This window comes from Pomacea canaliculata, linkage group LG4, assembly GCF_003073045.1.
Source record: "Pomacea canaliculata isolate SZHN2017 linkage group LG4, ASM307304v1, whole genome shotgun sequence".
Lineage (NCBI taxonomy): Eukaryota > Metazoa > Mollusca > Gastropoda > Architaenioglossa > Ampullariidae > Pomacea > Pomacea canaliculata.
The window spans coordinates 21,773,950-21,786,018 of NC_037593.1; the positions used below are offsets into that span (position 1 = coordinate 21,773,950).

Consider the following 12,069-nt stretch of genomic DNA (forward strand, 5'->3'; position numbering starts at 1 on the left):
TACACCAAGATGTTTTCTGAGCTCTGTGTGTGTGTGTACCACCTACCGATCGATTAGTTAAATCCCTTGTGGTAATCGGATGACAGTCACGTTCAGCCCCGGAGATGACCCCAAGTGACACTCATGGAAGAAGATAGAGGAGGCGTGGTAAAGAGATGGAGAGAAGGAAGTGGAATGAGAGAGAAAGTGAAGCAGAAATATAAAGAAACACAAAGTACTCCAGCCATTGGAAGTTGTCCAAAAGACAAGCCAAAACTGCAAAATATTCTTCAAACACGTTTATTGCTTGATAATGCAAGAAATGCACACGTTTGACAAATTTGTCTAGTGGAATTGATATAGGAGTTGTGGCATGACACTCAAATGCGGCGCTGCATATAACTCGCTGCGCCATGTTGGCTGAAAAACAGTGGGACTAACGGGGGGATCGGGAAGACACGGGCAAGTGCTGAGGTCAAAGGTTAAGAGGGGAGAAATTATGTGATACCCACCTTAGAGATGAACAGAAAGAAAGCTGTCTTTTCAACTTTAAGGTGAGCATCCCTTTACACGAACCACTCAGAGGTAGCAGAATTATTTCCATGGTACCTTGGGCGATAATCTATTCAATTAACAACTTATTCATTTAATAAATTAAAAGCAACTGTGCCGCAGTAATACACACCTTCCTTGCCTTGTGAATCACATCAAGGGCCTTGACAAACACTAAGAGTAAATGTTCACTTAATGCTCATGGTGCCCGCGCGAAGCTAATTCTATCTCCTTCCCTGTCTCTGTTTCTCTGGACTCTCTCCTCTCTCTCTCTCACGCTCACCCGTCTGTAATAATAATATCCATATTTATACCTTTTGTACGAATGACATAAATTGCATACTGCCTCTCGTCAACGTGTTACTATATGTGGGAGCGACACGCTGTTTTTAAATGTGCAGTCGAAACGCACCACGGGAAACTGGCCAACTGGTGTATGTCGTGGTGTCGGTGTTTACTCTGACACCTCCATCATCTATAGCTTTTGGTACTTGCCGAGACTATAGTAATAATTTGTCTTTGGTGTGAAATACAAATGAATAAAATCAGAAGAACACAATTTTTTTTATAGTGTGTCCTTAGTGTTTTAATGTTGTCGAGAAGATTTAGAAGTATGTTCAAGATGTCTGTACTACAATGTAGGAGCAAGTAGCTAACGCAAGGATAGTAACAGGACTAAGTGCATTTGCCACCAATGTTTGCACTTGTTTCTATGTCAGATTATGTGTTAATAAATACTGATCTAGTTGTGCTATACAGACTAGAGCTAAATGGAAAAAATGCCTATTTCTCCCCTGCAGCCCCCGATCTAGAGGAAGTGTGTGGTTCCGAGGCGAGATGTGAACTTAACCCAAGGTCCTTACTTTCTTGGTGACAAGGACTCGACCAGTCTGCAGAAACTATCTCGTCATCGTGTTAAAATACTGAAAAATCTCATGGAAACTGTCCAAACATCTTCATTGATTCTGAAGCTTCATCGTGTACACGAATGAAAATGATTTCTACAGTAAAGCCTTCTACTTGTGTACACACCATGCGGTACTCAATGCGCCGTCAGCACTGAAGTGGACAGGAAGTGATGCCTGCCCTGAATATGCAACAGTAACTAGATAGCAGTGTTAATGACCAAGTCTGGATAGCACAGAAAATATATGGGATATTGGGAAGATTTGACATTTATTGTTGCCTGAAACATTCCTTAAGGCTCAGCGTCAACAACCACTCACAAATACTATCCGCTGTTACAAGACAACGTGCGCTGAACGGGATTCTGTGCATCGACGAAACGGTTTCTTGAGCATAGCTTGGTAATCACACTTTAAATTATCTCTTCACTGTTAGCCCTAATTCTGAATAGCAAGGTACATATACTAAGGTCATGACGGTCACTTAAGTGCGTGCACCAAACGTTTAGAAAGAAATACAGGTGAGCAAACTGGAGCAAAAAGGCATCATCCAATCGTCATTTTATATTCTTGTCTTCTGTGATATATATATATATTTGTAGGTTTTTTGAGGGAACGATAGTCTCTAAATTTTTGTAAATGTCTTCTTATCGGAACTTCCTTTATAGGCCCAAGTGAATTTTGCACAAAAGTTTTTTGTTTTTGATTAACACGTCTGACAGAAATTACAAAGTCTAACAAAAATAATTCTCTTAAACAAAAATATTTTTAAACATAAAAGATGTTTGTTAGCCTGAGAGAACTTTAACGAGTAGACATCTGCTGACAAATTAGCGAGCAATAATAACAAGAAAGGTGTGTAAGAAATAGAAGTCTGAAATGTCTAGAACGAATGGAGAGTTGCGTAACGGATAGACTGTTCTATAATAAATAATCATATCAAAAATGTTTTAAAAAATTTAAAGGAAACTAAAACAAAAAAATAGAAGTCTGAAACAAACATGAGTCCAAAGAGAACAGACTGTTGTGTAATGCACACAGAAGTGTGAGTATATAACCCTTGTATCCAAGTCTACTTAAGTTCTTCCGGACAAGAATACATGAATGAGGTGGGGGTTGATAGTAGGAATGGAAAGACACCCATGCAAGGGGTTTGAGAAACACGGCAAAATCAAACTGACAACTGACGAGTTCAAATGCCATGGCAGTGATGTGGAGCATTGCCAGCCACAGGTTCAGATCCACTAATGTGTTCGTAGGTCCTCTGTACTCCGGGCTGATAGCAATGTGTCCGCACCAACATTTCGAGCCATTCGTTACAGCAGGACATTAGCCTGGTCTCTCTAGCCAGAGGGTAGGTCAGAAAATGGATGAAATCGTTTCCTCTCTAACGATTTTCAGTCGTGACACCACAAACTGTTTCACAATCTGCGGGTTTTTCAAACTTGTCCTGCACACGTGACAGGCAAGGACAGTCCCGAGCCATGTTGTCTGAGTCGATGCTCTGTCAAACAGCAGTTTCGCTGAACTGCCAGACCTGAGCAGGTACGAGGACATCGCTGTGCACCAGAGGAGGACGTGTGGCGCGGTCTGCCGACTGGGAGCGCCATCTTATGTCACGTGACTCGTGTCTCTCGTCTGGACGTCTGCTGTCTCTTCCTCGAGCAATCTGCCGATAGTAAAAAGAAGTCCACTATAATACTTTCTTTTCTTTATTTTACCCTCCAGTACACCTTGTGAAGGTCTGTGCTGTTCTTTGACTACTAACGTTCGTTAACGCCAGCAAGAACTGATCGCTAGCAAAACATCATAGCACAAAATGATACGAAATCATGTGTACAAGAAGACCTTCTCGAGACCCCCAGCTTCCTTTTTCCTTTCTACGTTAAAACTGTTCATTCGACAAATCACAGGTTAACCCTAACAAGTTGGATCGCATTCCGTGGTGTTCACCATACTCTCACATACCGATTATCAAATCTTCGATGATGCTAAAAGAAAGCATTATCAGTCTCACCTCTGTCGGAGAGAAACTTCTATTTGATTGGAAATTAAGCTGTCCCTCATGAAGGGTAGGATTTTCTGATCCAGGACTTCTTTGAGAAGACGTGTCGGCTGTTGCTGTCGCTGGTAGATTTGAGGAGTTCGTTGAAGAAGCGACTACAGTGGAAGGTCGAAGGGGAATGTCAGGTACAGAGGTCTGGATGAAGAGAGGGGAGGGAGGGCGTGCTTGAAGGGGGTCGCTTTCTTTCCCGGTTTTGCTAAAAGAGTATATGAACAAAGGTAAACATGTCAAACAAACAAAACTGCAGGAACTGCTCCTTCCTGCTGTCTAACCCTTACATTTTCATAAAGTCTATGTAAATCCGTGCGTTTGTGCTTGAAAAATGAAGGAACGAAACCGGAAAATGTTTTTTATTATTTGTAGATTTGTAATAGGAGACTGCGAATGCTACCTTATCAGTTTAAATGGCAGAGAGAAGTGGTGTCGGTGGTTGCGTTCGCTAACCCTTTTCCCAGTGCACTGATGTTATATCGCTATTGTCCTTGTGCCAAATGCATTACCGTGAGTCATTCATGTCTCTCATGTCAAAGCTGAGCAATGAAAGAAAGTTTTGTGTGCTGTCTTATGCTTGTTTGTGTCCATGTGAACGGACTTCATCCCCTAATATCAATCAAAAGCAACTGTCTACGCCCATATGTACGGACTTCACACATTTCCTTCTCCCATATCAGTCTAAACATCTTTTCAAAGATTTCTTGCAAACGTTTTGCTGCACTGTGTTGTCATAATGTAGTCCATGTGTTGTCCATAGTGTGAGAAGCAAAATGAGTAATCTCTGTATCCCAACCACATAATTCTCCCTATGGGCTGGCATTATTAACAATCAGTTTATTAATCTAATAAGTTATTATAATATGTAAATTATTATAAAAATGAAACAAGTACACATAAAAAAATAAATACATGGAATTTTAGAAAGATAACATAAGTGGGAGTCTTTGCTTGGGGTAGATATAATATACAAGTTTGTTAGACAGGTGTCTGTGGTTGGAAGCAAATGCTATTTTACATAAGAAGATACGAAGCCATAGGAAGATAATGATTTCCTCTAGTCCAGGAACAGACACGCCTTCCATTTAACCAGCCTGATGCAGTTTTGGCTTCTGCACCAACATTTAGGCTCTGTAAGTCTCTCGTGGTGTCAGTCATACTACACTGCGTGCAGATGTTAGAACACAAACATGAGTCGGTGTCAACAGAGGGCTGCTGGCTGTAACACCGAGAACTAAGTTACAAAGGGAAGGGTGTAGTGGAAGGGAATCTTACCTGCGTATTACAGGTGTCAGTTTAGCTTTTACAGACGTCAACATGTCTGAAGGAGAAAAGGCTGCAGGGACAGCAGGAGGTCCCAAGGCTTGCATTCCTGCACGCGCAATGCACGTGCCAACAGTAGAGTCGAGGCTGTTGGATTTATTAAAACGTCTCCTTCTGTCCTTAACACTAATTTCTTGTCCTGCATGGAAGGGAACTCCCACATCTGCCAAAACTTTGGGTGACTGAGGCAGTGGTAAGTCCGTTGCTGGCAGCTGGGACTTCAAGTGACTGGTGTCGGTGGGCGTGGCCACCACCTGATGGTGAATCTTCTCGTCCCACGATGTCGACGTGCGCATGAAGGACGGCGCTGCGACAAGTCTATCATGCGGGACAGCAGACTCTCGTGCTCCTCCTCTGCCACCCGTCTGACCTCACTCGGGTCAACTGTGGTATTACCTCCCTCCCTATGACCGCTACCCACGCGCCCTCGCTCTGGCCAAGAGAGATAACCCATCTGGCCATGGGGTTGTTCTTCAAAGAATCGCTTACGAGCAGATCTGGGTGACCAGCCGCCACTACCGTGAATGTTTTTGGCGACACCGGCACACGAAGATTCGTCGTCGCTTGTAGGAAGCTGAATGGTTGGATATGGGTGCGTAGGCGTGGTGCTAGCGGAAAGACTTTTCTTGTGTGACGTTACGGCAGTTGTACTTGACCAGAGTTGAGGAGAGTCTACAGACAGGCTTTTGGTCAGAGTATGCGGGCGTGTAGCCCTAGGAAAGGTCTGTGCTGAAGCATGTGATCCATCCTTGCGGCTAGTGGTCGTGACACTTCCAACTGTAGAGAAGCTTTTTTCTGGCGTCGGCAAAACCCGATTAGTCGAAACGCCCCGCTCCTTTCCTTCCAAAGAGTTCAGGAGTTCTGAAGACGCTTTTCGAGATGAAGAGGAAAGAGAAGCCGGAGACAGGTCTGTAACTTTCGGAGATGTCTGGACGGCGAAACATCGGACGAACGCTGGTGGCCCACTTCCGGTGTTGTTGAGCGCAACGCTTGAGAGCTGCTTGGCCACAAGCGTAGGAAGAAGACTGAACACGTTGTGATGACGTAGTCAAGGGCGAAATAGTCGCAGGCAGTGAAATGTCCCCGGCGATCTCACTTGGCGAGGCAGCGTGTTGTGGCTGGCTCGACTCTCGGCTCTTCGCCATAGAAGTTGTGACATCTTGTACAGAAGATGCGTCATCGCCCTCGTGACAGATGACTGTGACGTCTCGCAGAAGTTCGAGCTCTGAATTCGTCAGGTTCCTTGGACAAGAATTATTAAAAAGATTGAAATTCAAATAAACTAGTAGAAAAGTCAGAATAAAGGAAAGCATTTTCTCCAACGTTAACCAAAAGAGATGCCAACGCTAGTTTACTTATTTAAGGTCGACTTGGTGATCTCTAAGACATGGGATAGGGCACTCACACCTATACTCTGACTCTGAAAACAGCTTCTTAAAGTCTATTATTAATCGGAAAACCTGAAGCGACAAACTGGTCAATTTATTGGCAAACAAGTTTGGACTTAGCTCAACATGTTGGCCCAAGTTAAAATATCCTGAGCGTTTGCCCCAAACCCGTTGGTTTTCTGTAAATTCACAAATAACTTTACCAACATCTCTCAAGCATTTGACGACTTTTGCTGTGATGAAAAGGTTTATCTGTGTTCACTATTGTCACGGGTTGTCTGCTGCTGAAGACATTTGAAAAGATGTAAGACTTTGCTGACTCTACACCCACCTTCCAACTACTCCGTTCTCTTGGTTTCCATGCTTAGCGAGCTGGTCTGCGGCAGCACAGATCTGAATGAAGGTCTGCAATAAAAAGCAGCATTAGTTGAAGGTGATAACTGTTGGTTTTTACCTAGTTACATCCTTCTCAAGTCCTGGACATACATTTCCAATTTACTTACACGCAGGCATACACATACACACTCCCCTGCACGCACGTACGCACGCACTTCTATCAAGTGGCATAACATCATTCAAGAGTACTGACGGCCAAAGAGAGAGGCGGCGAGAGTAGTTTGGGTGGTCTAGAAAGACATGAACATTTAGTCCAGAAAACAGCAACGGAAGCGAGAAGATAAGTAAATGAGACAAACAGACAAGCAAGTACACAGAAAACTAAGGTTGGGGGAGCTAAAATATTGCCGTGATATCCAGGATAGACTTGCCTCTTTGACATACTTCAGCATATCCTGAAACACAAGAACACAAGAACCACTTGCGATAAACTCAACTTCAACCTTCAACGCTACTTATATATATACACACAGTGTCAGACAGATAAATAGAAGGAAACCGAGAGTGACTAAATAAGTTAACATGCACTTTGCAGACTCGAAAATCAAAGCAATGGAAAGTATATTCATCTTATGAAGAAAGGGAGAGCAGCTGACTGAAAACTTATTGCTCTGACTTCCCAACAATCTACTTGGAAACCTTTGATAATATCGTGGGCATAGATGCCCCATGACTTGTTAATGTCCCACGTGCTTACCTGGTCAAAGTCACGAGTCGCCCTGCTGCTGCTTGCTTTCTCGTCTGAAGAGGTTGACTGCTCTTCAGTGCCTTGTGACATCAGTAGACCACCAAGCTCACGAAGGCGAGCGAACTGCGACAGAGTCGTGGTGAGGTTACATCCTGCTAACCCGGGAGTGATGTAACTTTTACAGTCATTTATAAAGAGCTTTGAACATAAACATAAACAAAGTAAGCTTGATGGTGAAACAAACATACCGTTGTTCTTTTACAAACCTGACACATACTAACATCATAGAGATGAAACAGTATCAGAAAATACATGCCGAGAGCAGGAAATTATCCTCGAGGATAAACAGTAAAAGGCAGGAGACAGGCAAAAGCTGACAGTATATTCTACGGTTTCTGTGCTTGCTGAGATAAGCTGCAGACAGTTGATTTGCACACATGAATAATGAGAAGAGAGGCCAACAGCAGAGAATGTAATCTACTCACAACGCCACACAATGAGTTCTGAGTAAAGTAGAATGCACACAACGGGCGCTCGCAGAATACATTTAAGGGCTGTCAACAAAGCTCAACATCATTTACAGTAACCGATGTTTGTCCTGCGGTGACAAGACACGAGAAACCTGGCATTTTGGCAAGTGTGTTCGGTGATTACATATTAAGTCTAGAGTTGTAAGTACATAAACTATTTCTGTATGTTACCCCAGCCATAACGTCATCAACAGCCTTGACGTCACGTGACAGCTGCTGACGGAGCTGCGCACGATCACACCGCGCCTGGTGAGCCTCGCGCTCTGCACGCTCTTGCATCTCTAGCACCTGGCGCTGCACTGCGCCGTGCTGCTTCACCCGAGCCTCCAGCTGCAGCAGACGACATGGAAACAAGTTGTTACAGAAATGCTTAAAGGGGCCTCCGAGCGCCTCTCCGAAACCGAGTAAATGCGTGTCATCTTACAAGCGGTTAACAGAAACATTATAAAATGAATTCATGAACTGCTTAACTCACCTCTGACAACAATTTGTCTTTCTCTCTCCGCTCCTTGTCCCAAGCCTGTTTCTCAGTCTCCAGCTGTTCTGCTAGTAGTCGCCGACTTTTGGCTGCTTCCTGGTCACGTGACTGCAGCTGTTTTTGGAGGTCGAGGGCCAGGTCATGTGCTTGAGCTAAAAGTCGCTGCTGGTTAGCCCTCTCCTTGGCCCACGCGGCCTCGAGGGGGATGACTGTTCCGCCGTCTTTACGACCTCGCGCGAGCTGCTCCTCGAGCTGCCACCAAACATATCACGAGCTTCATTAGCACGATGGTTAACTGACCGTTTGAAAACAACTCTGTCATTTTGTGCTAATTTAAAGGACTAGTGGGGTATCTGTTCCCGTAATGGAAAGGGAAATTCACTCAGATACGAAAAAATAGCATCTTGCTGTGAACTTCACCCGATCGTTAGGTAAAAGTGTTGTACCCCACTAGAACTTTTAAAAAGTTGAATACGATGCACAAAATTTATAAGAAAACGTGAAAATTAAAGCAGCCAGTACATCCACAAATCAAATGTAACCTAAAGCAATGTGCATGCTTCAAAGAAGTGGAGTGTTGTTTGTTATTGTTAAAGGCGTGCCTGGTTGATCTTGCTCTGAAGATTGGCCCGTTCCATTTGCCAAGCGGCTCTGTCGGTAGAGAACTTGTTCACCAGGTCCACGCGCGCATGTTCCTGGATGCACACCTGTTCCTTCAGCTCGCTGGTCATCTTCCTCAGCTTCTCCACTAGCAGCCGCGTTTCTGCCATCTAGTCACGTGATATTAGCCAAATCAGTGCTGGAACTACTTTGAAGGGGAGCATAGTAATCTCGCTCTAATAATCGGCAGGTCTTTCCTACTCTTTCCAACTCACTGTCCTATTCCTTGCCTGTATTGGACAGCCATACCATTGACAGTACATGTGTATTTGTTCTCCAAGGCGTGTAACCAACTCAAGATGTTAGGAAGTGGAGGTTTTAAATATTTTAGGGTTTCAATTGGTGAAGTACAAGTGAAAATAGGAGTAAGAAGACGAAATTCGTGATCCATGAGCCCGAAAAAACTGGAGAGAGAGAGAGATCTGCATGAAAATAGAGAAAAAGCTAAATGTGTAATTACGATAGCCTTGCCTTCCATATGTCATTTCTATGAAAGGGTCAGCTATCGACAACTAATTGCCCCCGTGACCATTGGCCAATGTTTACATGACAGAAAATTGACAATGGGAATAGTCTTAAAACTTTATAAATTTGTCATATTTTAAAGATTGCTTTACGTGTCGGTCTACTCTTTATCAAGTAACCTAGCAGTTCAGGTCTGCCACTCAGACTGTCTGATGCTAGAGCCACACACCATCCCGCAGTGCACGTGCATTGACTACCTCCACCAGCTGTCGCTCCATACGAGCCTTGTCTTCGTCCCACCGAGTCTGGTCCTGCACATGAGTCTCGCGGATCAGTGTCATGGCCTTCTGCACGCCGGCAACCATGTCTTTGTCCAGCTGCCTCTCCTTCTGAAGCTCTTCCATCATCCCCAGCATTTTGCTGTTAAACAAACAAACAAACAAACCCATCAACTGTGCGCCCGATATCTACTAGGTGATAGCCAAGAAAACTACTGGTTTTCAAATACAAAGTTACTATCTCATAATCAGGAAAACATTTCTGTTCTGTTATCACAAGTTTCAGCATGGACGACTATATATATACTCATATGCTGGATGTTTCTGTCTATATATATAGTGCTCATGTTTACGGCAGTTTTTCCTTGCCTGTATTATGTTGACAATGTGTCCTCACCTGTACTCCACGGAAAGTTTTTCCAAGCGGGTCTCATAGCGCATCTTCATGGCCTGGTGCTCGCGCGCAACACGCGCTCCTCTTGCTGCAGACGGTACGCGCGCTGCTCCTGAAGCACATCATCACGTATCCCATCACAATACACCACAACGCAGATGTTAATATAATCTGTTCTCTAACTTGACAAAGCCGTTAATACTTTTAACTTGATTTGCATACACTGTGGCTGTGAGAACATCAGAACACTAAAAGCTATGAGCTCTCTGGAGCGTCCTCTATGTGCTGCACAAACATGTTTCAACTATCTTGAAACAGCGAGAAGCAGGAGGCTTTTGTGATTGGTGGATACCGTCTTTATTAGTGAAATGCGTTAGCTTTCGTCATCAAACCCACCTGTATTTTAAGTCTCTCAATTTCCGGTTGAAGCCTACTGTTGGTATCCACTTCCTCTTTGAGCAGTCTCAGCTTGGAACTCAGCTCGCCCTGCAGGCGCGATATTGTCTCCCTGGCTAGCCGCTGAGATGTGGTCAGCTCCGTGTGTAGAAAGGCCAGCTGCGACTTGAGGTTCTCCTTCTCCTCAAAGTACTTCATGCTATCGCCTGCCACCAAGACATCACTTTTTATTCCTACAGTTTTGTAAAAAGGCTTTTATAAACGATTGAATGCAAAACACTCCTACTGAGAGCTGTAACAGACTCGTGCAAGCTGCAACAGGTTTATACAATACTACGGAGTGTGGTCGGCTCATGCAATACTGTGAGGTCTAGATTTCTGTAATATTGTGCGATGTAACTGACTCATTCAGAGTCAACTCAGGATTCATTCAATACTCCGGATGTGTCACAGGTTCATAAAAAAATTAAAACAGGACTGCTGCATCTGATTACGAGCAGAGACTTAAAGCGCACACTTTTAACTGAACACCCAACTGTTCATTGCCAAGAAAGGAAGCAGACAGGTGTTGTCTAGACTAGCGAGCAATCAGGTAATCAAATGATCGCTGCTAACTTTAGCTCCATGATAGATGTGAAGTAAACCTTTGCCAGCAGGTAGGAAGCTGAAGCAGCCCGGTGTTGCAAACTTCCAAATGTATCTAACCTTCGTATTACAAACAATCGTAGACTACTAGATGCACACAAACGCTGCAATTAAAACTTACAAACAAAAGGTAATACCCATATAAATGAAGGTGAGATGTTACCTTGAGACACTCCATGGTTTCGTTGACACTAGTAGTTGTAAGATTTTCGTAAAGACGAAGTTTCTCGTCGGCAATGTTGAGTGATACATGGAGTGCCGCCTTTTCCTTCTCCCAGTTGAGGCTCATTTGTGCCATGGACCTCCGCGCCATGTCCACTTCTTGTCGGGCCGCCTCCCCCTGCTCCAACTCTGCGCGCAGTGCACGAGTTGTCTCCCGCAGTTGAGTGTTTTCCTTTTCTAAGTCTGTTTCTCCGCCACCCTGAAGGAACATTACCAGTATTTCTATTGAATCATTGCCTTTGTGCACTCGAAGAACAAATGAAGCGATGTGTTTATTTATGTTCAGCACTAAACTAATTTATCTTTTTCGTTGCACTAATCAGAATAAGTGTCTTACTATAAATTTAATTTTTTTTTAAAAAAGTTTCTACAATTTGTCCTGCAGGTTCTTGGTCGATAAATAATTTACACAATTTTATAATTTTTATAGACAAAAACTGCAGAAAAAAGTTTTTAGGTGTGGCAAATAATGCCCGTAAAAAAATGGGTTTAAGGCCCTTCTTCTCTTTCCCCACCCCACCCTGTAACAAGCGATAGGAAATACTGAAGAACCTCTTTGACTGACGGCACGAGGGTGATGTCCTGCTGGAGCTCTGCCAGACTCGAGGCTTGTTCAGCCAGCCGTGACGACGTCTCTGCCAAGCGCGCGTCCTGTTGCTGGATTTCCTTCTGTCGCTCCTCAAGACAGGTGTTTAAGTAGCGAATAATGTCGTC

The 12,069-nt window shown here is 43.9% G+C and overlaps 2 protein-coding genes across 4 annotated transcripts in view; both read right to left on the reverse strand.

Annotated features, from left to right (window-relative positions):
• Nucleotides 1-263: 263 nt before the first annotated feature.
• LOC112562049 (trichoplein keratin filament-binding protein-like) lies at nt 264-10,627 on the reverse strand. Its single transcript, XM_025235028.1, has 12 exons — nt 10,489-10,627; nt 10,096-10,204; nt 9,678-9,840; nt 8,898-9,065; nt 8,293-8,547; nt 7,989-8,147; nt 7,297-7,410; nt 6,971-6,994; nt 6,535-6,608; nt 4,768-6,057; nt 3,454-3,697; nt 264-3,105 (listed from the first exon to the last, which is right to left on the reverse strand). Exons 2-10 carry the CDS (start codon nt 10,143-10,145, stop codon nt 5,631-5,633), a joined length of 1,434 nt encoding a protein of 477 aa, XP_025090813.1. The 5' UTR covers nt 10,146-10,204; nt 10,489-10,627; the 3' UTR covers nt 264-3,105; nt 3,454-3,697; nt 4,768-5,630.
• The window catches only part of LOC112562048 (COP1-interactive protein 1-like), a 39,361-nt gene continuing 37,846 nt past the window's right edge, over nt 10,555-12,069 (reverse strand). For all 3 annotated transcript variants that reach the window (XM_025235027.1, XM_025235025.1, XM_025235026.1), the window contains exons 17-19: nt 11,908-12,069; nt 11,297-11,554; nt 10,555-10,694 (exon numbers count right to left, since the gene is read on the reverse strand). In XM_025235027.1, coding sequence (XP_025090812.1) covers nt 10,683-10,694; nt 11,297-11,554; nt 11,908-12,069 — 432 coding nt within the window. In that variant the 3' untranslated portion in view covers nt 10,555-10,682. The remainder of the gene's footprint in view (nt 10,695-11,296; nt 11,555-11,907) is intronic.

Coding starts and splice junctions, on each gene's coding strand:
- LOC112562049 (XM_025235028.1), bottom strand. CDS start 10,145: ATGAAGATGCGCTATGAGACCCGCTTGGAAAAACTTTCCGTGGAGTAC. Junction 9,066..9,677: donor TGGAGCGACAGCTGGTGGAG/GTAGTCAATGCA, acceptor TCACGTGACTAG/ATGGCAGAAACGCGGCTGCT. Junction 8,148..8,292: donor AAGACAAATTGTTGTCAGAG/GTGAGTTAAGCA, acceptor CGTCTGCTGCAG/CTGGAGGCTCGGGTGAAGCA.